The following is a 25,586-nucleotide window of genomic DNA, read 5'->3' as shown; positions in this document are numbered from 1 at the left end:
AGCACGGTGGAAGCTTCTGAAAGGCCTGGTGCCGGAGCAGACAGGCACCCAGCTCCCCCGCTTTTGATGGTCCGCGGTGGGACGTGAGCTCGCTGCCCCAAAGGCCCCTTCTGTGCCGCAGCACAGCCATGGCTCAGCATCCTGCCGGCCCAATCGGCTACCCCGGCCACCCCGAGTCCCGCCCCCTGCGCCTCTCTCTGGCCCAATCGTGGGCGTAGCGGAGAGATGGTAATTTACATATTACCATTTTATTAGGTAGGATGTTAGATTCACAGGAAAGCTGTGGAGACAATGCAGAGGCCTCCTAGATGCCCCTCACCTCCTCCACCTGTGAAGCGTGTGACGGTAGAACAAGCAGAGCCGGAGGCAGTTCGCCTGGACCAATGGCGGCATCTTCGCAGGCCTGTTTGTCACCGGTGACAGGGTGAGTGCCTGCCTGCCACATGCTATCCCCACGTCACCGTAATGAAGTCACGGAGAAAGGCCAGCCAGTGGGGTGCCCTCTGTGTCAGGGCCGCCACCCCCGCCCCGACCCCCCCGCCACAGCCTGCTTCTCGCTGGCTGACCCACGCCTGGCTCTCCCTGGAGCCGCTTCCCCCAGAACCTGGATCCCTAAGCCGGCCCGGGGCGGCTCCCAGCGGCCTCCTCTCAGCCCATCTGAGCTGCAGGGAGGGAGGGTGTCTTGTGTTGCCACAGCCCCAGGGCCAACATAGGTCCGGCATGCAGAAGGCAGACAGATATTATCTGATGGAAAGGAAGGAGCATTAACGGGGGCTGTAAATGGCTTATTGGGGGGGGGGGGGGGGAGCGGCTGCGAACCATGAAGTCATGGAATTCTAGAGCTGTGTCTACTCTGTCTATTAACCCCTCACTGTACCCACAGTAGAATGGCATGTCGAAGGTCAAATGCTAGCAAGAGGCAGACTGGGGTCAAGTGACAAGCTGCCTCCTCGTGTGTGTGGAGATGTAGTGACAGTGTTGGGTGTCAGGAAGCCCCAGCTCTGAGCAGCCCTCCGGCCAACAGTGACAGAGCTGCCAGGCTGCTGCCACCAAATCTGACCCTGGAAACCGAGGGTTTTTCCCCAACAGCACGAGAAGTAACCCGAGACCCAGGCTGCCCAGGCCATGTTCCCCACCCCTCCTCTCTCTGCTCCCCCATCCCACTGTCACTGGCTCTGCAGGGAGGGCACCCCAGGCCAGAAAGGAAGATCCATGAATGACTCCAGCCCAGGACCCTGGGCTCCACCCCCTAACCCCCCTCCCACCCCCCTGCTGCACCGGGAGCTGGGCAGGATCCAGCATGATGGGGGTGGAGAGGGCAGTGAGTTAGCCTGACCCTTTCTCCCTCACAAAAAAATCGTATTTTTCCCGCCCCCTAAACTCTATTAGTATCTTGGGTTCATGTTCTGCATTCCCCACGTACATCCTGCCCGACACATGTACGTACATTTGATTCAGACACGCTTGTTCCTTAAGGGCGTGAGCCACATTGCACTTGTCCCGGACCCCCGTGGAGAGGACTCAGCAGACTTAGTCGTGAGGTCCTGGAGGCTGGCCACTCACCGGGTCCTCCTGTCCGGAGTCCTCTTTCTTCCTGCTTCACGCCTCCCTTGCTGTACTTGTTAGCAAGCTGATGTTTCTGCGAGAAACGTATTTTAAAACTTGAGGACCACCAACAGAAGGCTCCAATTGCCTGTGAGCTGGTTTATCTGGTCCCAAATATTGAAAACCTGCCAGAAAAGCCCTCTGAGCCCGAGCCTCTTCTTCCCTCAGGATTTGCAATCTCCTTTGTGTACTCTGAAGCAGCTGGCACCGGGGGGATGAGGACCCGTCCGAGGGAGAAAGAATAAACACATTCGCCCAGCCCGTGCGTGGCTCAGTGGTTGAGTGTTGACCTATGAACCAGGAGGTCATGGTTCGATTCCCACTCAAGGCACATGCTTGGGTTTGCGGGCTCAATCCCCAGTGTGGGGCGTGCAGGAGGCAGCCGATCAATGATTCTCATCATTGATGTTTCTCTCTCTCCATCACCCTTCTTCTCTGAAATCAATAAAAATATATTTAAAGTAAAAAAATAAATGAAAATTGAGGAGATGCCTATAGATTATAAGAATTTAAAAGACATACCAATCAATTGCAATATGTGGAACTTATTTTGTTCTAATTTGAACAAAATCTTCACAAAATAATTTGAGATGAAAATGTGAACACTGACTGGATATTTGATTACAATAAGGAATTTTTTTTATACTAGTAATGTAGCTATGTGGTTTTTTAAATAAGTCCTTATCTTTTAAAAATAGATTCTGGCAGTGTGGCTCAGTTGGTTGGGTGTTGTCCCGTGCACCAAAAGGTTGCTGGTTTGATCCCCGGTCACGGTGTGTACAGGATGCAATTGATTGATATTTCTTGCTCACATTGATGTTTCTCTCTCTCCCTTTCTCTCTCCAATAAGAAAAAAATAAAAATAGCCCTAGCCAGTTTGGCTCAGTGGATAGAGTGTCAGCCTGCAGACTGAAGAATCACAGGTTTGATTCCGGTCAAGGGCACATGCCTGGGTTGTGGGCTTGATCTCCAGTAGAGGGCGTGCAGGAGGCAGCCAATCAATGATTCCCTCTCATCATTGATGTTTCTATCTCTCTCTCCCTCTCCCTTCCTGTCTAAAATCAATATATATATATTTATTTATTTATATAAATAAATAAATAAATAAGTCATTGCTAACTTGATAGGCAAAATATTTTGAAAAATAAAAATAAAATAAAAAGCTCTTTGTTAATATATATATATCTCTCTCACACACACACCAAAAAAAAAGGCAGGAGTTAGGGTGCAGGATATGAAACAAAAATGTCAGAACATTAATAATTGTTGAACTTGGACTCATTATACCAGGTTCATTACTCATGTATGTTTGAAATTTCCATAATAAAAAGTTAAATAAAATATAGAACATTTTAAAAAATGAATAAAACTAGTTTTTGCTAGTAACTACTTAAAAGGACAGGAAGACCCGTCAAGTTGAGGGAGGTGACAAGGCAGAGAAGCCTCTGAACTTGACCTGAGCCTGGCAGGAAGGATGAAGGAGATGAGAAAGGGCAGGACCAAGGCACAGGGAGGTCAAAACCCTCACCTGCACATCAGGCGAGGTCGTACTGCTGTAGTTGATAATGGGTGCTTGCTCCATCTCCTTGGACATACGATGAGCCCTTGGAGAAGGAAAATGCCCCCACTCCCCTTCACCCCCTACTCTCCCAACCCTTCATCTCCCCCACATTCCCAAAGGAACCCCTCAATCCAGGGGGTAGCACAGCCACACCCAAGCACCAAAGGACCGGAGTATTGGTCTATGGCTCCACCTGCTGGTGACGCTGAGAACTGAAGCTGCCCGCCCCCTCAACCCCCCTCCACAAAAACCCAACTCCAATGAAAAGGGATCAGAGAAATCTGGTCCTTCCCAGCAGAGCAGATAAATACAGGCCAATTAAACATATAAGAAACCTTTAATTTCATCACCATAAACATTATATTCTGATTGCTCACATACAGTATAAAATATTTACTCCGCTAAATAAATAAGACATGACGTTATTGCAAACGGCACTTAAAACCCCCCAGAGATATGCCCTCCTTAGCCTAGGCAGGGGGTGCTCCTGAGATTCTGTGCGAGTGTCCCCAAGCACAGATATGCCCTGGGGGCCGAGACGGATAAAGGTTCGAGGAGCCACCCTGAGTGCTTCTGGTCCCGAAACAGCCCCAAAGAGCGGCTGTGAAGCCAGTGGAGAAAGGTCGGGGGTGGGCAGCTCCTTCATCAGCCCAGTCCTAGAGGAAGCAGAGGGGAGTCGGGCGGGGCACGCTGGGCCAAGAGAGGAGGGCAGTCCAGGGAGGCTGCTCAGACCTGAAGCCCAGCCCTCCTCCGCCTTGACCAGCCTTGGGTGAGAGGAGTTGGGATCAGCTGGGGCGAGCAGAGCTCCCAAGCTCCTGGGTGAGAAAGTTTTGGGGCCAGACCAATCACTCCAGGAAAAAGGGGATTCTGGCCATGCTTAGCCCAATAGCCAGCCATCTCAGGGGACCGTCGTTCAGGATGTCACCTCCCAGACACCGACAACACAGAGCTGGGAATCGGTTCCCCTCTATCTAAATAAATAAGTTAAGTGTTTAAAGGCCTGTGTCCCTATGATGGAGACACAGGGGCCCACAAGCCACGCCCTGATGAAACAGGGCTGGGGGAATCTGTGGAAAGGCATTGTCCCCACTCCCCTCAGACACCTGCCCCCCCAAGTAACTTTCATACTTTCAAATCCTGGGGGGGAGAGTTTCACACTAGAGCAACATTGGGGGAACCTACAGGATAGGGGGGCTTGGAGAGAGGAGACCTGGTGGCTGAGTTTACTCAGCTCCCCAAGTACCTTCTCTTGGTATGTCTTGATCAGGGCGCTAGCTGTTACCCCTGAGCCTGGGTAATCCCGCGAGAGTCCTGAATTCCAGTGCACGGTGCTAGTCAAATGCCCTGACCTTCTCTCCCTGCAAGTCCAGACTTAGGCCCATGTGGACTCAGCCACAGCCCTAACGATTGGAGAGATGGGGAAGCCACAGTGCCCTATCTGTGCAGCTACGCACCTTACCGCCATGGGGTGGCAGCAGAGAGCCACACCACTTGGGCAGCAATAGGAACCGGGAGGCCAGCCCCACAGCCCTATGGAGCCTGGAAGAGGGGGGAGCTGGGACCCAGGGAGGCAGGCCCCCCGCACAGTGGGTGGGAAGTGCTCTACACCGAGTATTTGGCTAAGTCACTCTTGTCAAATACTACCCGCGTAGCAAAGTAAATGGCAACCAGACCCAGGCCTGCGGCCGACACCATATAGGCAGTGACCGACTGGCTGAGCTGGACGATGGAGCCCATGAACAGGGACGGGGCCACCTGGGACAACAGGAAGGCACTGTCCAGGATGGCGAGGTCCAGGCAGATGCCCCTGCCTGGGACGGCCCTGGCCTCAGGCGGCTCGCCCACCACCACACGCATGGAGACGTCGCAGGCGGAGGCCCCGCAGAGCGCGGGCGCGGAGGGGAGCAGGCCGCTGCCTCCAGCACCCACGTGTCCGTTGGGGAAGGGGGCCGTGGCCTTGGGGCCGGGCGGGAAGCTGGTCATCAGGCTGTCTTCGGTGGCACCCCCTCCAGCATCTCCTCGGTACTTGGGAAGAAATACCTGGGGGAACAGAAGGAAGGACAAGGGGACGAGGACAGGTGTGTATCCAGGCGTGGGAGTCCCCCAGCGATGAGAACAAACCAGTCCACGGGCCTTAGTGAAAACCAGGCAGCGGGTCAGAAACCTGAGCTTGGTCTGGGTCGAGTCAGAACCCTCTTCAGGAGTGGGAGACGGGCAGGGGGCAGGGACAGGACAAATCTGAAGCTAGAAGTCTAGTTGGCTGCATTAGGTCTGAGATCCATAGCAGAGCTCACCCCTGCCCCCCGGGGAGCCCACCACTCACGGAAGTGGGCAAAGACAGGTGCAGGCGATGCACAGGCCCAGGTGTGCCATCAGCGACGGCTGGAATGGGCCTCCCAAGCCCTCCCCTCCCTGCCTGCTACCCCAGGAAAGACCAGTGAGGCTGGAGCCTAGAGAGGCCCCTGGAGATAGAATTGCTCCTCGGTCCATGGGGAGGACCGGCCCCTGGATGTTCTCTGGCACCAGTGCACGTGCCCAAGCCTGGCCTCGGGGCATCAGCCCCAAGCCCGCAGCCAGGGCAGCAGAGGCGTGGAGGCTGATGAAGGTTATCGGTGTGCGGACAGGGGTCTCAGGAACCAGGTTCCCCCAACCAGAACCCTGGCCCCTCCCTCCATCCCTTCCACCCCGGCAGCTACCGATTCGGCTCACCAGCCTTCAGTTTGCTGCTTTTCTGCAACCCACTCATGTCCTACAAGGGCATAGACACACGTCTCCCCAAGTCTGGAAGCTCTGAGGACACACCTGCATCTCCTCCCTGGGGACACCCCAGCTTCTTGCCCGTCTGCGCCCAGGACTGTAGCTCAGCGGGGCCAGCGGAGGAGACAAGGCTGACCATATAGCCTGGTCAGGGGGCTTCCCACAAAAGGGGGGCCCTGGAGGGGCTAGTGTGAGGCCCCCACTTACAAAGTGTCCAGGCAAGTGGTGTCAGGCCGAGGGGGTGGGGGAAGGGAACAAAGGAAGAGGAAAAAAGCAGGAGAAGAAGAGAGAGAATTCGATAGGAAGACGAAGATAAAGCAGGAGAGGGGACAGTGAGGAGCCTTCCCCATCTGGGAGACCAAAGCAGGCCCAGGTCAGTCCGCCCTCCCAGCCCCTGCCCGACACTGGGCCTTCCCCACTCCGGTCTGCAGAGACTGGGCCCCAAGGTCACCTGGCCCCGCCCCCGGCCTCCACAGCACAACCCAGCAGTCAGAGGGCTTGTTGGCAGGCCTCTTCAGGACTCCCCCAGAGAAGGATTTTGCATTTCCTGCAATCATCCACTCAAGTGCTTTATAATCCTGACACCAGGAAGTCATTCCCAGAATCTAATCTATACCCTCCTTCCGCAGCCCACGTCTCTGGCCCTGGGGCTGCGTGGCCTTCCCCTCGGATCAAAGACTGCTTTCTCCAACGTCTCTTGTCTCTCGCCTGAGCCCAGTTCTGGGCAGGCCAGCCCCACTCCACCCCGCCACCCCCGCCGCCCGAGGCAGCATCGGGTGTGAGTACCTGCCTCTCCCGGTGGTAGAGGGAGGCCAGTGTGTAGGGCAGGATCTGCAGGGTGGAGAAGGTGAACCCAGTGAGCGCGGCTGAGGCGGTCACAACAGCCACGCTGCGGGACAGGCACGTGGCGCCAGCAGCCACGGGGAAAGCCACCACGCTGGCCAGGTAGACTGCCCGGGTGCCGAACCGCTGCACCAGCCGGTCCATGACCAGGGAGAAGAGCAGGGAGGTGGCACACTGCAGGAACAGCCCCAGGCTGCCCATCCGGACTCCTAGACAGAGAGGCAGGAAAGAGGCAGTCAGACAGGGAGGGGGAGGGGCCAAATACAATCTGGGGGGTGCTCAGAATTAGGGGCCCTGCTCCCCAGCACCCTCCTACCCTACCTGTAAACCCCAGGAGTCTAGGCTGTCCCACTGATCTCAGGGGGTGTGGCCAGAGCTACTGGCTAAGGGCAGAGGAAGCCGCTCTGAGGGTGGGTCGGCAGGCCCAGCTAGTGCTCAGCTAGCTAGGAGGACGAGAGGGACACAAAGACAGTTCGGCCAGAGGCTCCGAGATTCCAGGACACCTGGGCCGCAAGGTGTTGGAATTTGGAAAGTCAGGGGATTTGGAAAGTCAGGAGTGGGAGTAGGGGACACCATCGACCAGGCAGACCTGACACGCCAGGCTGGACTCCTCCACTCCCTTTGGACCTTAAATCAGCGCGGCCTTTTCTGTCACTTTGGGACAAGGGCCCTGATCAAACTCCCAGAGCAGCCCCAGGCTCTCCCGAGACGGCAGGCTCAGCTGCCCCGTAACCTCGAGGAGCTGCACACGGAGGCTGGGCCCGTTTTCCTGATGGGGGAGTCAGGGTGCAGGGGTGCACAGCGACCTGCCCAGGCACAGGTGGTGGGCATGCCCCTAGGCCTGAGCCCCCCAAGCCCCTCCTCCCCGCTCCCCCCGGCCAAGGAGCCTTACCTTCATCGTAGTGTCTCCGGGCTTCAGTGCCTGGCTCGGCCCTGGGCACACCCTGGTACAGCCCCTCACCCACGAAGTCCGTGTAAAACAGCGTGAAGGTCATGAACGCCATCCAGCTGCACAGCTCGGCCACAAAGAGCCGGCGCAGGGCACGCGGCACGCCGCAGCAGAGCTGGTGCAGCCGGGGAAGCAGGGCGCCCAGGTTCCGGAAAGCCAGGCGGGCGCGACATGGGCAGCCGCGGGCCGGCCTGGGGGGGACGGACAGCGCTTCCGCTGGCTCGGCTGGGCCCAGCGCCGCCTCCTCGACCACAAACAGGGTGGCCGCCACGCAAGTGAGGAAGATGAGAGTGAGCAGGCCGAAGAGGCACTCTTCCTGGGTGCCCAGGTAGGGGGCCAGGGCGCTGGCGTCCCAGTCAATGGCGGGCAGGAGGTAGCCCAGGCAGCCCCCGAGGCTGATCATGAAGGCATAGACGGAGAAGGCCTGGCGGCAGTGGTCTGGGTCCCGGAAGAGGTCGGAGAGCAGGGCCTCCAGGGGGGTGAAGCACACCTGGCCGCAGAAGTCCAGCAGCCCCACGCCCACAATCAGCAGTGCCAGCTCCAGGGGCCGGGTGTCCGGGCACAGCAGCCCCGCCAACCAGCTGGCCCTCGGGATGAGGAAGAGGCTCAGCAGGACGCCCAGGGACAGGGCCCAGATGAAGGGCCTCCGGCGGCCGTAGCGCCCACGCCAGTGGTCACTGGCTGAGCCCAGGAGTGGGACCGAGACCAGGCCCAGCACTGGGCCGATGCCTGCAAGAAAGGCAAGGAGTGTGAGCCAGAGGCTGGGGCGGGGGCGGGGAGACCAACCTCCATGGGAAGGATGGAAATGACCGTGATACTCGCACCGGGAGGACCGCTCCTGTCCTGGGCCCTGTGCTGAGTACTCAGGGACTCTAATGGACTCCTCACAGCTGGGATCACTAACGCCCCATTTTCAGGTGGGAAAACTGAGGCATGGAGCGACTGATGAGTGAGACTTGTGTCCAGGGCTAGGGCGAGGAGGGCAGGAGGCAGGGCTTCAGCAGGCGGGTCTGACTCCAGAGCCCATCATCCTGGCAGAGCCCCTGCCGCCTGGGACACTCACGATGCTGCCCACTTGCCTTTAGTGGCTTTTGCAGAATTCATCCCACAGGTAGGTAAGCAGGAGCCCGGCTGGGAGACCCTGACCCTACTACCCAGGATCTAGCTGTACAGCTGGCTAGGTCAGCTGTCTTCTTAGAGACCTCCATTATCTTCTCTGTGGACTAGATACCCTCCAAGGCTTGCAGCAGGCATTAAATGAGATAATAGATGATAGTTAGAAAGGGCCAGCCCAAGGGGAAGGGCCATTTCTACCGTGTCTCCTATGAGCCGGTCATGATGCAAGGCCAGGGGTATAGTGATGACCAGGGCATGTCCCTGTACCCTTTTCTTCCTCTTGGGACCCTCTCAGCCCAGAGTCACCCCTGTCCCCAGCCAACCAACCCAGCAGACAGCCCCCGCTCCCTCCAAGTGGCTCTGTGGACAGAGGCACCGTTGCCCTGTGCCCAGGTGGCACGTATCTGGAACCGGAGGCAGGAGGAGGTGGTGACTTACCCAGCACCATGGTCATGAACTTCTCTTCTACCCCCACTTCCAGCAGCAGGGGTGGCACGTAGGTGATGCCTGCGGCCAGACACACCTCCAGGCCGAAGGTCAGCAGGTTGACCAGCAGGAGCTGGGCTTTCCGATGCCGCAGCAGGTGGCTCACCCACAGCCTCTGGACCATGGCGGGCCGGGGGCGGGCAGGGCTCTGACCCCGTCACTCACTCCAGAGCCACCTCATCCCAGCCCCGCTCCAGACGCCCAGGCCTCTCCTCCTCACTGCCACAGACTGCCGAGGACTCAGCCGGGAGCCCATTTCTGCCAGCCCTCCGTGCAGGTCCCGCTTCTCAGCCCGTGACAAATGCCCGCTGCCGTGGGTGCCTCGGTGGGGGCATGTCATTCAGGTCCTAAAAGGGCAGGAACACATCCAACACTGAGTGCGAGGTCCTGGGAACCGGGCCTCCAGGATTTGCTCGGATGGCCCCGAAACCTGGTCACTCCCAGGCTGGTGCTGGGCCCTGCCACCCAGGTGCCACCCCCTCCTGCCCAGTCCGGAAATGCATGTTAATATTAGCCCGAGGCTGGCATAATGAATAAGGTAAATATGATTGTTAAACCTCAGCACACTCCAGAGCCAAACAGGTGTCGGTTATTCTCTGTCTTGGATACATACCCTTGCAATTGCCCTCGCCTGCTGGTGTGGAAAAAATTTAAAAAAATAAAAAAATAAAACCAACTGAATTCCCGGATCCCCAGGCCCTGTTATCGAGGTGCCCCTGGAGATCCCCACCAGGCCGGGCCGATTTGCTTCTCTCTCATTTCCCAAAGCTGGGCCGTTCCTGTTAAGAGCAGCGCCTCCTGCTCTGCACTGCCTGGCCCCGAGCCGTGTTGCACCAGAACGCCCACCCCCCCACCCCCCGACAGGACGAGGGGAAGGGAGGGGAGGCTGTGGTTGGTTGTGTGGGTCTGAGTCTGTCACTGACCCACTGACAGAGCGCTCCTCTCCAAGAACCTGGGCCTGAACCCCTCTCCCTTAGCTTCTTCCCGCGCTCGGCCTTCATGGAGAGGAAACATTCCCACCCGTGCTGCCCGACTGTCACGGGACAGTGGGGACAGTGGGACCACGGCTGGGCCAGGCTGTTCCCAGGTGCCCGCCTCGCCGGGGTGTGAAACCACCAACTGTCAGCAACTGCCTTGCCCTGTGACCCCTGGGCTGGCAGGATGCCCCACCACTTCCACCGGCAGCCTTTCCCTGCTCCCCAAACAACTCCACTCTCAGGGGAGAAGTCCCTCAGCCCTTCCTTCCAGGCCTGACCTCTGTGCACAGAGATCCCACCCTATTCGCCCCGCCCCCCACCCCCCCAGCCCCTGGGAAGCTGGCCTCCAGGTCCTAGCACCCTCCCTGTGTCCCCCTCCCCAGACCCGGGGAAGCTGGCCTCCAGGTCCTGCTTTATAACAGCACCTACTGCAGTCTTCCCTGTTCAGAAGTGACCACAAAAGAGGGAAGATCAAGTCAGCCACGCAGAGGAGGCATAGAAGGGGCATCCGGGTGTGAAAAAGCAAGTCCTCTAACGCAGTGGTCGGCAAACTGCGGCTCGCGAGCCACATGCGGCTCTTTGGCCCCTTGAGTGTGGCTCTTCCACAAAATACCACGTGCGGGTGCGCACGTACAGTGCTATTGAAACTTCGTGGCCCACGCGCCGAAGCCGGTTTTCGGCTCTCCAAAGAAATGTCAATCGTTGTCCTGTTGATATTTGGCTCTGTGGACTAATGAGTTTGCCGACCACTGCTCTAACCTGTCCTCCATGTCGAAGGAGATGGGTGCACAGAGCCCAGGCCGCAGGGGGTCGGAGACGGGAGCCGCCCTTGCCTGGCGGGCTCAGTCCTACAGATGCTGAAGTCCACGGTGGCAGCGGGCCAGGCTCCAGGCTCCTCCCCACCCGGAGCACCCTCGGCCTCCACTCACCCCCTCTTCCAGTCTCACTCAGCATCTCATAATCTGGCACTTCAACCTCTTTCATCTTTTCAAACGACAGCTCTCCAGGGCCGTGGGTGTTACTCAATGTGTGCTCTCTGCACTGTGCCACAGAGAAATCAGATGGCTATCAATCCTGGGCAGAGTTCTCCATCCCACAACTGCCACCGGGGCTCTGCAGCTGGCAGATCAGATAAGGCTGAGCCACCTCCTCCCCAAAGTTCCGCTCAGACCCAGCCCGTCCGCTTTGGGAAAGGGCGCCGACTCGGTGGCATGGGAAGAGTGTAAAACACTGGCCCCCAAGGCCCCCAAAGGGAGAAGGGGGTATCGGCTGCCACTCTCAGCCGGGCAGCGTGGGTTCGGCTTGAGCCAAGCCCCTCCCCAGAGGCTGCCTGGCCGCAGCACCCCCAGAAGGAAAGCAGTGGATGGCACAGAGGCCAGGGGTGCTTTCCAGCGTGGAGGGAGGGGTTCTGGGTCAGAAGGCTTCCAGCCCAGTCCGCTCCCTGCCCTCAGCGTGGGCGGACCCTGGACACTCACCTGCTCGGGATTTTAAGGGCCAGGCCCTCCCTGGGCAAACAGAAGTGGTCAGACCCAGCCTCACCCACCACCTTCCCCCATTTCCAAGACCAGGTTGCTCTCGTGTAAAATAAACTGCAGCTCTCCAGCTGCTACTAATGACCCACCTGCCTCCCCGCCTCCCTCCCTCCCTGAACCCAGCTCCTCAGCCCACAAGGGAGAAAGAGAAAAGGGGTGCGGGCAGAGAGGACTCTCCCCTCACCCACCTACAACCCAGATAGCCCATTCGCCCGTGCCCCCTCCTCAGCACCTCTCCCCTCCCCACAGAGGCCTAACCTGGAAACCAGGGCTGGGCCAGGTGAGGAATTCATTGAAAGGAGTAGGTTAGGAAGTCGGCTGGCTCCGGGCCCTGCTCTGCCCACTGTTCTTCGGTTACTGAGCCCGTCTGCCTCTTTTGGATGTCTATGTTGTGTGTGTGTGGGGGGGGGGAGTGGGAGGGGGTCCAGGGCACTCTCACCACCCTGGGGCTTTACTCCCGCCAGGAAGTGCCTGAGGAATCCCAAGCCAAAAGAATGCTCTCCCCTCCAAAGCCCCTTTCTTCTCCGTGCATCGTCCCCAGTGCCCCAGGCTGCCCCCTTCATCCCCACTCCGGGCCCTCAGGGGGAGGAGGTGACCCAGGGCACCCTCAGCACTAACTCCAGTCCCTCCAGGCCCGCTTCCCTGGGCATGGGGGCGGGGGGGGGGGGGGGGGACCAGCGCAGGCCCTCTGGCTCCCAGGCCCAGAGCCCAGAGAGGAAGGGGGTCGGTACCACTGCCCTGGCTCACTCCTACAAGCAGCCCCAGGGCGCGGGCTAAAACTCGGGGTGATGGAGCACTGCCAGTCCCCTGTGGGGAGCTCCCTCCCTGTCCCCCTCAGGGTCGGAGGAAGGGAGACAGGACCCAATCCCCCCCACACACACCGTACCCTCCAGGCTCAGAGATGCTTCTGACTCACACCCTCCGGCCACTGCTCTGGGAGCATCTGCCTGTCTGGCAAACAGAAGATCAACCTACAGAGGCGGACTCCACACACCTGGTGGGGAGGGCTGAGGAGGCACTGAAAGGGGGGTGGGGGGTGGGGGTCTGGCCAGACCTCCCAGAAAGGAACCAGGGCCCTCCGCCTTCGAGGGCAAGACCCTCTCAAGTTCCAAATGGCCTCCGTCTTCTCCTGGCCCCCAGAACAGGGCAGCAAGAAAGCTGGAGGGAGCCCAAGACTCTGCGCACCTCCCTGGGGCTCCGCCCAAGTGCGCCATCCTTCCTCACCCTGGGGAGCAGGACCCCGGCCCAGAGAGCCAAGGGCCCGGCGGGGTCCGTGAACTTGCCTTCTGTCTGTCCAGCTCCAGACACGAAGACCTAGACGGCGCCCCTGCTCCACCACGTGGCATCCCCGAGCAGGCGGTGGGCTCGGCCACACCCACTTCAGGTCAGGCCCAGCGGGGAGTGTGGGGAAACGAAACAGCAACGCCAGAAGCTAAGCCTGAACTTTCTCCAAAATTCTGATCCCAGGGGAGGAGGCGGGAGGAAAGGCAACCGAGCCCCCTCCCTCAGCGCCCTACGGCAGGGCGGGTCAGAGGGACGGATAAAGGGGCCTTTGAGGGCTTTCAAAGGGGCTTCTGCCACCCCGCACGCAAGGCTGAAGGGGAGCTGTGGGGAGCAGAGTCCCTGGGCTGACACTGACAGACAGAGGCCGAGGGAGCCGGGCGGAGGCAGCCCCGCGGTGGGCCAGTGTCAGGCAGCAATTCTATGGCCTCTTTATTCGGGCCAGCGTCCCCACACCCCGCCCGGGCACATCAAACGGCAGCAGCCCCCACCCTGACCCCGCCGGGCAGGCGACCTCCCCCCTCCACACTCACAAAGACAGCCGGCTTTCTCACAGCTCCTGGGGAGGCTCGCTCCTGTTCCCCTCCCCCTCCCCCAGGAGGAAACTGGGGACCGGGCAGGCTAGCCAGGGGGGTAATGACTCAGCGGCAGAGGGGTGGGGTTACTCCAATCTCCCCAACGAACCACCCTATACGAGGTGGCAGTCCCACCCCAGGCCAGGACTGAGGGTGGGGAGCAACCTTCAGGTGGAGGCTGCAAGACCTCGAGGTGGGGAGGACCCCGCCCCCCTTCCTCCACCTAGGACTGGACCCCAGAATCTGGTTCCAGGTTGAGCTCTCCCAGGCCCTCTAGGTGGGGGGCAGGGAAGAGACCTGGGGATTCACCAGCCCAGCCACCTGTCAGCCACCCCCTGGCCGCAGTCCCTGGGACCAGTGTCCTTGGCCTGACCCAGCAAACCCCAGCATACTGCATTCCAGAAATGCAGCTCCACAGGGACCCCGAGGACACCCCAGAAAGAAGCCATGCTGGCAGCCAGGGCCCCTGAAAGTGAGCATCCCTGTGAGGCGATGAGCCGCCACTGTCTCAGGGCCGTGTCCCGCCCCGGGCAGCTGGGCGAAGGGGCACAGGATCAGACTGCATCATGGTTCAGCACCCTCCAACCCATCGTTAGTCTTTGATGCTCTGGGCTCAAATACTTCCAAAGAAGCGAGGGTCTGCTTTTCCTGATCCCACCCCATAAAAAGGCCGGGATTTGCACAAACAGCCACGGAGCACGACTTAGGGCTCCCACAGACACCTGCCCACACCACTCCGAATGCAACCCCTGCACCTTACGGAGACTTGTGAGAATAAGGGCCGGGCTGAAGGAGGAAGATCAGTCCCCTCCCAGACTGGCTCCCTTGCTCCCGCCTCCCCCGGGGCCCAGAGGCCAGGGATTTAGAGTTCGCCCGCTGAGCTGCCTTTTCTTCACTCGGACTGGAAGCCTTCTGCTTAGCAGCTTGTCAGAGAGAGCGCGGGGGCTGCAGGCTGGGACACAAAGGGGGATTAGGGAGAAACCTCCAGGCCCACAGAGTAATCCATCAAACTCTCCCCCGGCTGCCAGCACCAGCCCCTTCCCACTCAATTCCCCTTCCAGCTGCTGTGGGCCCCCCACCCCCTCCAGCTCATGAGCCCTGTCACGTTAGGCAGCAAAGAGAATCCCAGGCCCTGGGGGGGGCGGAGGGGGCACACCACAGACACTGGGAAAAGGGCAACGGCTCCCTCCCCGCACTCAGCCCCGATGTGTGAAAACCCAACAGGTGGCAGTGGCTCGGAGGAAAGTTGCTTTTGTTGCCCTGTCTGAGCCGCAGCCCAGCTTCTGAAAGGAGCAAAAAATGCCAGAGGAGGCTGGGGGAAGGGAGGGGAGGACAGCCCCTGAGCTCACTCTGATCTCTCCTCCCCTCTCCAACCCGACGACAGGCCTGACCCTCACCTTGGCTAGCCTAAGTCGAGGCCAAGCACCTCCCAAGGGTCACCTGGCACCATGGTGACAGCCGACACAAATGCACATCTGACTCCAGGCAATGGGTCTCCCAACCAGGCTTCCTTTCTGGGAACAGCTGTGACCCAAGGTCACACTGAGTCACCTTGACCAAGGTCACCCTCCACACCAAGACAACCTGGGTAGCTCTCTTTCACTCCCCCACCCCCCACCCCCAGCCCGAGGCCGCAGACCCCTGAACCTGGCAGGTGCTGAGGGTGACCTAGACTCTGCAATCCGTCTGACCTGGGTTTGCATGCCAACTCTACCCCTTATTCTGACTGTGACCTTGCTCATTGACCTCCCTGAGCCTCAGCTTTCTCATCTGCAGTCAATAATAGCAGCTACCATGGAGACACTATGTGCCAGGCACTCTTCCGAGCGAGCATTTCCATCTTCCACCTGCCCGATGAGGTGGGTACATGAGTAGACCCATTTGACAGGCAAGAAAACTTGGCTCAACACGACCAACTTCATAGCCATTAGGTTTGACAGAAAGTACAGTGAGACCTTGGTTTCTCGAACGTCTCCCATCTTGAACAATTCCCTTCTCAACCTGACAACCCTTTCATGCCGATTCCTGTGTGATCAGTCACACATCTCTTGGGTGACAAAGGAAAGCATGTGCAAATATGAGTCAGTTTACCACTCACTGTTAAAATCTCAGGATATTGTGCTGTGAATATTTTCCTGTTTTTTGTTTGTTTGTTTTTGCTGCTTATAATTATTGTTAAACTAGAGGTCTGATGCATGAAATTCGTGCAAGAGTGGGCCTTCCTCTCCCCCTCCCCCTCCCCCAGCCACTGGCACCAGCTTCCCTCTGGCACCCGGGACCTGGGCTTCACTTGCAGCCCAACTTTCATCCGGAAGATCGTCCAGAAGGACATCTGGTCTAATTAGCATATTATGCTTTTATTATTATAGATTAGAGGCCTGGTGCACAAAATTCGTGCACAGGGTGGGGGGGAGGTCCCTCAGCCCGGCCTGCACCCTCTTGTAATCCAGGACCCCTAGGGGGATGTCCAACTGCCAGTTTAGGCCTGATCCCTCAGCAGTCAGACATCCCTCTCGCAATCCAGGACCGCTGGCTCCTAACCGCTTGCCTGCCTGCCTGCCTGATTGCCCCTAACCACTTGCCTGCCTGCCTGATCTCTCCTAACCACTTGCCTGCCTGCCTGATTGCCCCTAACCACCTCTGCCTGCCTGCCTGCCTGGTCGCCCCTAACCACTCTGCCTGCCTGCCTGATCACCCCTAACCACTCGCCTGCCTGCCTGATTGCCCCTAACCACCTCTGCCTGCCTGCCTGCCTGATCACCCCTAACCACTCTGCCTGCCTGCCTAGTCGCCCCTAACCACTCTGCCTGCCTGCCTGATTGCCCCTAACCACCTCTGCCTCGGCCCCCGCCCCAGCGGCTTCATCCAGAAGGACATCCAGAATGATGTCCGGAAGGTTGTTCAGCTGTCCGGTCTAATTAGCATATTATGGTTTTATTATTATAGATTTTCCTTTTTTACTGTACATTTCCTTTCCTTTTTGTTAAATTTTCATTTACATTTAGTGTCCTTTTTGTTTTTAAAGTGTTTATTTATAAACAGTACAATAGACATGTACTATGTATAAGAAAGATTAAAACAGGGAATCATTTGGGGGCCTGGAATGGATTAATTCAATTTACATTATTTCTAGTGGGGGGAAATGATTCGGTTTTCGAACAGCCTTCCAGAGCGAAGGTTCCACTGCCTATGGAAGTTCCTGGCGGCCTCTTCTTCAGCTGCCCAGGCTTCCTCGGCGGAGCAATCTGGAGAGGTTGCTCTTTCCCCAACAGGAGCAGCAGAGGTCAGAGGGCAACCAGCTACCCCTTTATTTTCCCTCCCATTCTCCTCTCAACTGGAGCCTCTTCCAGCCCCAGAGGCAAGAGGAATGCCAGGAATGTAAATGCCTTCCCAGGTGTTGGCCCCAACAGGTGAGCAGAGGTCAGTGCAGCAGACCTGCCTGCGTAGGAGGCTGGGAAGGCAGGTGGAGGGACGGATAAACTTCCCAATGCTATAAGACAGGGAGGTTCCCGTCCTCAGGGGAAACCATCACCGTGGCTGATACCTACCAACTGTCCAGGAGGTGTCCGGCATGTGCTGGGTAACTGACATACCTCCTCTCTCTAATTCATACCATTTCTACAATCCTACAAAGTAGGCACTATTTAATATTCCTATTTCCCAAGAATGAAAATTGAGAAATCCACGAACATGCCCAAGGCTGCATAGATAAAAAGGGTTGAATGAAAAATTCACACCGTTTGAAAATTCTCGAAAGTGCTCTGAACCGGGAGCCAGGACAGTGTGGTCCAGTTTCAGCAACTCCTACAGCTGTGCTGCCTGGAGAACCGTTTCACCTCTCTGGGACTCGGCTGCCACACCGGTAACGTGAGCACTAGCCTGGATGCTGTCTCGGGTTCTCTGCCACTCTACAGCTATGCGATCTCACACCCACCACCACCACCACCACTGCCACCAAAAACCCTCCTTCACCTGCCTTCACACCGCTCCGGTACGTCAGAGTGCCAAGGGTCAGCGGTCACCTGAAACTGAGCCAAGTAACCGAGACAGCTGGGGGCAGAATTTGCCCTTTTCCCTATGCCCTCCCAGAACTGGACTCTGTCACTGGCTGAAATTAGTTAACCAAATTCTTTCTCTACTTGGGCCACAATAAATGCTTCCCTACAATGTGGGGCAGTGGTCCCCAGAAATCCCTAAGCCCAGGGTGGGGAAAGAGGACGGAGGTGGGAGGATGGGGAGTTGGGCACATCCTCCAAGCCACTGGGAAGTTCCCCCTCCCTGTTCTCTCTTCTTCCTACAGCCCCTGCAACGTGAAACCCGAACTGGCCTCCCTCCTAGTGAACTTGAACTTTGCCAGTCAGCCAGTCCAGGCAGCTCTCCCCATCTGCACAGATGACCCTTGTCCTCTACCTGCAGCCTGGCCTCCCTCGGAGGGAAGGGGTACAGGAATGAGGCCAGGGGTGGAGGGTCGAGGCAGACCCGCAGATGAGCAGAGCAGAGCGGGGAGTCATACAAGGGTGCTGCTCCCAGCTCTGCCATGTCCCACCTCTAGGATCTCAAATGTGACTGTCTCTAAGGACCTTTCAGCCCTGATATCCGGGTCTGTGACCAGCCAGACTCCGTCCTATGGAAATGTGCCCTCAAAAATAGTCACTGGCGAGCAAGGTGGAAGCAGGCTCCAAAAAAGCCTGGATTATGATTATGAGTATGAGTATGATTATTAAAGAGCTCTAGTTTGCCCACCTTTGGAGGAAGTATGCCTCAGTGAGTACAACCTAAACTCCCCCAAAGGAACACCAAAGAGCACTGAGACTCACCCACTACCCATCCAACAGTCTCTGAGCCCCACTGTGTGCTAGCCCCCGAGAAGGTGCTGGAACAATGGACTGCAGCCCTGTTAGCAGAGGTGGTACAGGTGCAAAGACACAAGTCCCTCCAGTGGGACGTGTTCAGTTCTAGGACCTCCTAGAGGAGGTAGCCATGTTGCTGAGCCTTGAAGGATGAGCAGGTTAGAGAGAGAGAGAGAGAGAGAGAGAGAGAGAGAGAGAGAGAGAGAGAGAGAGAGAGAGAGAGAGAGATAAAGATAAACAGGTGAACACGACGCAGAAAAGGGTAGCTATCTGCAAAACACAGCCCCTGAGGCCTGGGCCTTCCACACACCCCGCCTCCTTTGGCCCCTCCCCAGTGAGGCGTGGTGGAAAGAGTACCAGACCCGCCCCAGCTGGTGTTGCTCAGTGGATAGAGCGTCGGCCTGTAGACTGAAGGGTCCCAGGTTCGATTCCAGTCAAGGGCACATGCTCAGGTTGCAGGCTTGATCCCCAGTGTGGGGCGTGCAGGAGGCAGCCGATCAATGATTCTCTCTCAGCATTAATGTTTCTCTCTCTTCTTCTCCCTTCCTCTCTGAAATAAATAAAAAAAAATTTAAAATATGAAAGAAAGAAAGAAAGAAAGAAAGAAAGAAAGAAAGAAAGAAAGAAAGAAAGAAGGAAAGAAAGAATACCAGACCCCAAATCAAGGGGCGAGTTTTGCTCTCAGATCTGGGTCCAAGAGGATATTCATCAGCACTGGGCCTGCTTTTGCTTCCAGTCACCTGCCCTCCAGGGCCTCTCACCTGAGCCCTGTCCAGCTCAAGTCCCACCCCTCCTGCAGCGCTGCCTGGGACCCACACTGTCAAGGATCCCCCTTTTCTCCCAAACTTCCCAGGCAGCCCTGCCCCCTGAGGCCTTCTTCCCCCTGCTCCCCATCCCACTAGCCCTTCGGCTCCTAGAAAGCAGGGAGCACAGCCTGCCCAGACCCTCAGAAGAGGGGTGCTCGACAGAAGGCCTCACAGGGGAAGCTGAATCAGGGTTCCTGTCTGATATGATTTAATCTGCGACCCTGGGATTCATGGCAGGACCACACGCAAGGTTTCCAGGTGCTCGGCTCTCTCTCATGGCTGGAGCCGGGAGGGGGAAGCTATATCGTCACATCCCTAGGAATGGGCCACATGCTGCCAGCTTGGACACTATTTGTCAGCTCAAAGGACACTTGAGATTAGAGAGGCAGGGCGCACGACAGAGCCCACTGGGACAGAGGGACTGTGGGAGCCCACTGGGACAGAGGGACTGTGGTCACAGGCTGGCTGCTCCTGAGGCCATCCTACCTGGCTAGGCACCCGGTATGGCCTAACTTTGGTGACTGAAGGCCTGTGGGGCTATGGGACCCTTCTTGCCGTCTCATCCCAGCTCCCAGAGAGTCGGTATCCAGAATGAACAAGGACGGGAAGGAAATAAACATGTATTGAGCTCCTGGTCTGTGCAAGCACTTCGCTAAACGTGCCTCTCTCATTTACCTTGCAGGGTGAATATTATCATCTCCATTTCACAGACACAGAAACAAGGCAACAGGTGAGAAAGGCCCGTCTCTGACATCAGAAGCGAGAGGCCCCCTGCAAGTCATTCAGGGCCCAGCGGCACTTCGTCCCGTAAAGAGCAAACACCATGCAGCAGAAAAGGGGATTAAACAGGACGTTCTGGCAAGATGTCAGGACCATCCCGTGACGGCTCTGTCACCAGCCCCTGGCCCCACACAGGGACACTTAGCACACTGGACAAAGCTCCACACTTCAGCGCTGCTGCTGGGAGTCCGGTGGCGTCGGCGCTCGAGACACTGGGCCTGGCACCCCCTGGTCCAGCCTCGACCCTTGCTGTCCAGCACACAGGGCCACCGACTGTTCCAACGGAAGCTAGGCTGGACACCAGAGAGCAGAGCGAGGATCCCCGTGGGGAGGGGAGAAGGAGCTGAAACCACATTCAGGGCACACCCTCCCCATCACAGTTTCCCTAAAAATCGCCACAGATAACCTTTCTGCATGGAAGGCTCTTGACCTTTCAGAATATACACTGAGTGGCCAGATTATGATGATCTCTGAACGCATAATAATCTGGCCACTCAGTGTATATCCTATATAATAAAAGGCTAATATGCAAATTATCCCCTCGACCAGGAGTTCAACCAGCAGGCAGGCAGTCCAACCACCCATGTCCCCTCCCCCTGGCCATACCCCACCCATGCACGAATTCATGCACCAGGCCTCTAATATATATATACTATATATATACACACACACACACACACATATATATATATAAATATATATATATATATATACACACACACACACACACACACACACACACACACACTGAGTGGCCAGATTATTATACATTCAGAGATCATCATAATCTGGCCACTCAGTGTATATTATCTATCACCTCACAATTCACTTCCATCACCACTTGAGGAGGGAAGGGGGACAGGGGTGACTGGACACATGAAGAAACAAGTCACACACGATACTGACAGGGCGAGACCAGGACATCCAGTCCTGGTGTGTTCTTTGCACCAAACCACAAGTTCAACCGCATTATGTGTCATTCACAGTTTGCATATTGTTTTATATGGTGTGATTCCCTCGCGAAGAAACTCTGGTCTCGGACTGTAAACCACAACAATTGTCTTCATTGCCACCAAACAGCAGCAGCTGGCACTTAGCCAGCTCTTTTTACCTACAGCTGCTGCGTTCGGAGCTTCAGCTGCGTGCGCTCATTTAATCCTCACAATCCTGTGAGGTGGGCACCCTTATGCTCATTCTGAGAGGGGGAAGAGGAAGCACAGAGAGGTGAAGTAACCTTTCAAAAGGGGAAACAGGATTCAAACCCAGGCAACGGGGTGCTACAGCTCAGCCTCTTACCTCACCATACTGACTCCCCAAAGTCCGGGAGACCCCGCTCCCAAAGAAACAAGGTCTAGAGCAGAACCCAAGAAGGGAGTCCCAGGCTGGGGGCCGCCATCCAGGCAGTGACAGTGACAGATACACTGGATGTGGTTAATACTGGCTGACACTTTTAAAAAATATATATATTCCTTTATTGATTTCAGAGAGGAAGAGAGGAGGAGAGAGACAGAAACATCAATAGTGAGAGAGAATCATTGATCGGCTGCCTCCTGCACACCCCCTACTGGGGATGGAGCCCGCAACCCAGGCATGTGCCCTTGGCTAGAATCGAACCTGGGACCCTTCAGTCCGCAGGCTGACGCTCTATCCACTGAGCCAAGCCGGCTAGGGCCTAGCTGACATTTATTGAGCACTTCTTTCCTATCAGGCACAGTCAGTCCAGTGCTCTACCAGTGTCGTTTAATAGAGCTATGCTTGCATATCTTTTATATATTATATAAAACTATATTTATACTTTCATTTGTTATATTTGTTGTCTAATGAATAATAAAGCTACAAGTAGGTATTATCATTATTATTATTATCCTCATCCTCACTTTGCAGCCACGGATAGTGAAGCTTAGAGGAGGTTAAGTAACTTGCCAACATTCCATAGCTAAGAGAGTAGCCAAGATATAAGCCCTGTCTTTCTGACAGTCTGGGTTCTTATCCATAACGTTGTGCTATTAGACGATAATGGTCCTGATAATAGTGCTTAATTTCACTTCTGGAGTCCTCAGCCATCCCCGCCTCTCTGACTCTTCTCTCCAGAGGCCTGGACAGGCTGGGAAAGGGGAATCCACACCATCCCTCCACCACCACCCACTGGCCCAGAAGGAGCTGAGTGGACCACCAAGAATCACGGTCCAGCTCCTCCCCCTTTTCCTCCTGTCAGGGTAACTCAGAGAGCCAGGAGAGGCAGGGGAGGTCACCACACACTCCGCCAGTCCATACGAAAACTCCCCCCCCCCCCCCCCCCCCACTAAATGAGGGCCTGTATGCCCACAGCTGCACATTCATCCACAGCTGTATTTTTATCTTCAGACTCATCCTGCTGACTCAAGCTTCAGTTTTCTGAGCCCTTTTAGAACAACAGAGTCCTGGCTCCCTGACAGGCCTGGGGGGAGGAGATAAGGGAGGAATGAGGGAATGGGACCCATCCTACTAAAGGGCCTGTGACCTCACAAATGCTCCCACTCCCTCCCTAGGAGAAGCTGCTCTGTGGGTTTCCTCAGGCTTCCCATCCAGCCTGCACCTCCCGGGCCCTGCCTTCCCCACCCTCAGAAGCCAGCCTGTTCCCGGGCTCGGGCAGGTGAGTCCACACCAAGGCTGGCTCTGAGGGGGATCGGCTAAGTGCCTCAGGAGAAGCAGCCAGAGGCCCCCGAGCCTCACTCCATCTCCGAGCAATGCTTCCAGGAGCCGGGCAAGAGTCACTCCGGGCCCTGGCCCACTGGCTGTGCCCAGCTGCAGGCTCCAGGGCAGCGAGAGAGCAGCGGGGCTATTCTTAGTCCCTGCCCCACGGAGGCCAGGTCCGTGTAACAGCAGAAGGGCCAGCCCGCGGCAGGGACCCACCACCATGCCAAACCTCTCCCCCTACCCCCAACGCCGGCCTCCTGAGAAAAGAGGAAGCACAGGGGAGAAGCCCTGGGGAGAAGGAAAAGCTGAGGAGGTCAAAAGTGTCCGTCAGCAAGAGGGAAGCTGATTCCCGAGGTCAAGGGCAAGAGCAAATCACAGGGCTCCAGGAGACCCTGGGAAGGACTGCCCCTCGTCCTGGAGAAACCCTGCAGGTCCCTGGGGACTTCTCCAGCCCAGAGCCCTGGGGAGCTGCAGCAGGGGCCCAGGTACCGCCTCATCACACCGTTTGCTGGTCTCAGATCCTCTCCTCTCCTCCCCGAGCCCTGGCAGCTGCAAGGCAGGAGGGCAGAGCACTCAGCTTCCCTTTCCCCTTCTCCCCCGAGGGGTAACCCAGGCTGAGAAGGAGCAGAGGAGCGCGCGCGCATACACACACACACACACACACACACACACACACACACACACACACTCTCTCACACGCTCCAGCCTCAACTCCCCGCCCGGAGCCCGGCGCCAAGACGAACGCCCCAAAGGGCTCAGTCACCTTTCTCGCGGGCGTCCGGCCCCTTTCCCGGCTCCCGAGTCCGGGACTGTGCGCGCCGCGGTGACTCATCTGCCCCTTTCCGGCGCCGCGAGACAAGGGAAGAAAATACATGCAACTTTCCAAAGAAAACTCCGACGCGGAGGTGCAACAGGAGCGAGCGCCCGGCCGCCCACCCGCCGCCAGCCGGGGACAGCGGGGCCCGGGCGTCCAGCCCAGCCGGCCTCCCGCCGAGAACGAACAGCCCTGCGGGGACCCCGAGCGGGCGCGCCCCGCCCTCCGCAGCCCCGGCCGCCCCGCCACCTCCTCTGGGACCCGCGGGGACGGCGGCGCCCAGACGGCCAACCGCGCGGTCGGTCCCAGCCCGCGGGGCGCGAAGCACGCGACCTCGCGGGGCCGCGCCGCGCCGCGCCCCTCCCCTTCCCGCGCCGGGACCCCGTCCCCCCGGAGGAGCGGGGGCGCGCTCCTACCTGGCCGAGGCGAGCGGCTGTCACGGGCCGGCGCGGCCGAGCTCGGCCTCCGGCTGCCCCACGCGCGCCAGCCGGCGGCTTTTAAATCTCCAGGTTCCTCCGCGGGGGGAGAGAGCATGCGCGCTGGGGCGGCCAGGAGGGGGCGGGGCGAGCGGGCCGGAGGGGGTCCGCGGGGTGGGGTGGTCCCCCCGCCGAGGAAGCGCGAGGTCTTCCAGGCTGTCTTTGCAGCCGCGACCGCGACGGGCAGCCCCCGCACGGCTCCCGACTGCCCTGTCATTACCTAGGGCAGCGCACCGCCCCCTCGCCGCTGCCACCCAAACATTTAGGTAAAGGCGACCCGGCACCGCGGGGCACCTCCCCTCTCGGGAGCCAGCCTGTGACCGTGACCTGCTCCCTGCTCGGGCTCTGCGGGCCAAGCCCCTGTCCCCAGGCAGAGCGGCAGGCACCCCGCCCATCCAGGACCAGCCCTTGAAAGGAGATGTCACATTCTGCCCTGAGTTACTCCTTGTACTGTTTGCTATTCTCTGAGGCAGAAAGAGCTTCCTGATACCTGACTCAATCCCTCTTCCTGAAGTTAAAAGCCAAATTCCTTTTTTTTTTCTCTCTCTCTCTCTCCTTGGGGGTGTGTGGGGGGACGAGGGGTTGATACTTGCCAGTAAAATGTTCCCTTTGTCAGCTGTTGAACAAGGTCCCCACAGATACCTGTTCCCAGGTGCCTTTGACAAGCGTCTGAACAATGCAGGTGGGAGGCAGAGCGCTGGAGGCCCTGGCTGGCCAGTGTCTTCGTTTCCTCCCTGCAGTTTTATCGGGAGGGGTAAATGCCATTGCCGTGCGCTGTTGACTTGCAGACTTCAAAATCACAGGAAGATGCCTGTGAAGGGACGGCCTTGCTGGGGCCACGGGCTGGGCACTGGGGGGCACTGGATTCCAGCGCTGGCTCTGCCACCAAGCAGGTGTGATGTGGAGCAAGTCCCTTCCTTATTCTGGGCTTCCGTATAGAGAAGGCTTGGCCAGGTCCTCTCTAAGGGCGCCTCCAGCTGGGAGGCAAAGAAGAATGGGAAAGAGAGAAGAGACAGGGAAAACCCTGGAGCCCTGGTGGCCTGGGAACAGAGTGGTGCAGGAGGGAGCAGAGAAGAGAAAAGAATCAAGAATCTGCCTTTTGAGCCCTGGCCAGTGTGGCTCAGTTGGTTGGGCATCTTCCAGGGTTTGAAAGGTTACAGGATCGATTCTGGTCGGGGTTTCGGCTTCATTCCCCATAGGGGGCAGGCCTGTTTCTCTCTCCCTCTCCCTTCGTCTCTCTCTAAAAATCAATTTAAAAAAAAAAATCTATCTTTGAGTCATTTCACGAGTTTAACATGAAAACTAGGAAGCACTTACCCCTCCAGCAGGTGACCCTCCAGGTTCCCAGGGGCTTTCCAAAGCCTTTGGCATCCCCATTTGTGGCCAACAGAGCGACGAGGAGCCCCTGGGTCTCTGAGCGGGTGTCCCCACTGCCCCGCAAAGGAGGGCAGGAGTCAGGGGGAATTCCAGGTCAGTTGGAAAATTACAGAGCCGAGAGAGAC

At 57.7% G+C, this 25,586-nt stretch overlaps 1 protein-coding gene across 3 annotated transcripts; it reads right to left on the bottom strand.

The window, feature by feature from the left end:
- Nucleotides 1–3,481: 3,481 nt before the first annotated feature.
- Nucleotides 3,482–24,321, bottom strand: SLC45A3 (solute carrier family 45 member 3). 3 transcript variants are annotated; one of them, XM_079760576.1, is made up of 5 exons: nucleotides 24,025–24,321; nucleotides 9,270–9,664; nucleotides 7,659–8,444; nucleotides 6,710–6,975; nucleotides 3,482–5,206 (listed from the first exon to the last, which is right to left on the bottom strand). In XM_079760576.1, exons 2-5 carry the CDS (start codon nucleotides 9,439–9,441, stop codon nucleotides 4,769–4,771), a joined length of 1,662 nt encoding a protein of 553 aa, XP_079616702.1. In that variant the 5' UTR covers nucleotides 9,442–9,664; nucleotides 24,025–24,321; the 3' UTR covers nucleotides 3,482–4,768. The 3 variants fall into 3 exon arrangements, with proteins under 3 accessions (XP_079616702.1, XP_079616703.1, XP_079616704.1); XM_079760577.1 differs by lacking the exon at nucleotides 24,025–24,321 and adding an exon at nucleotides 23,558–23,684; XM_079760578.1 differs by lacking the exon at nucleotides 24,025–24,321 and adding an exon at nucleotides 13,641–13,659.
- Between the last annotated feature and the right edge of the window lie 1,265 nt (nucleotides 24,322–25,586).

Source organism: Cnephaeus nilssonii, assembly GCF_951640355.1.
Source record: "Cnephaeus nilssonii genome assembly, chromosome: 21".
Taxonomy (NCBI): domain Eukaryota; kingdom Metazoa; phylum Chordata; class Mammalia; order Chiroptera; family Vespertilionidae; genus Cnephaeus; species Cnephaeus nilssonii.
The sequence above is the reverse complement of the archived record's forward strand: the minus strand, read 5'-3'. Positions and strand labels throughout refer to the sequence as shown.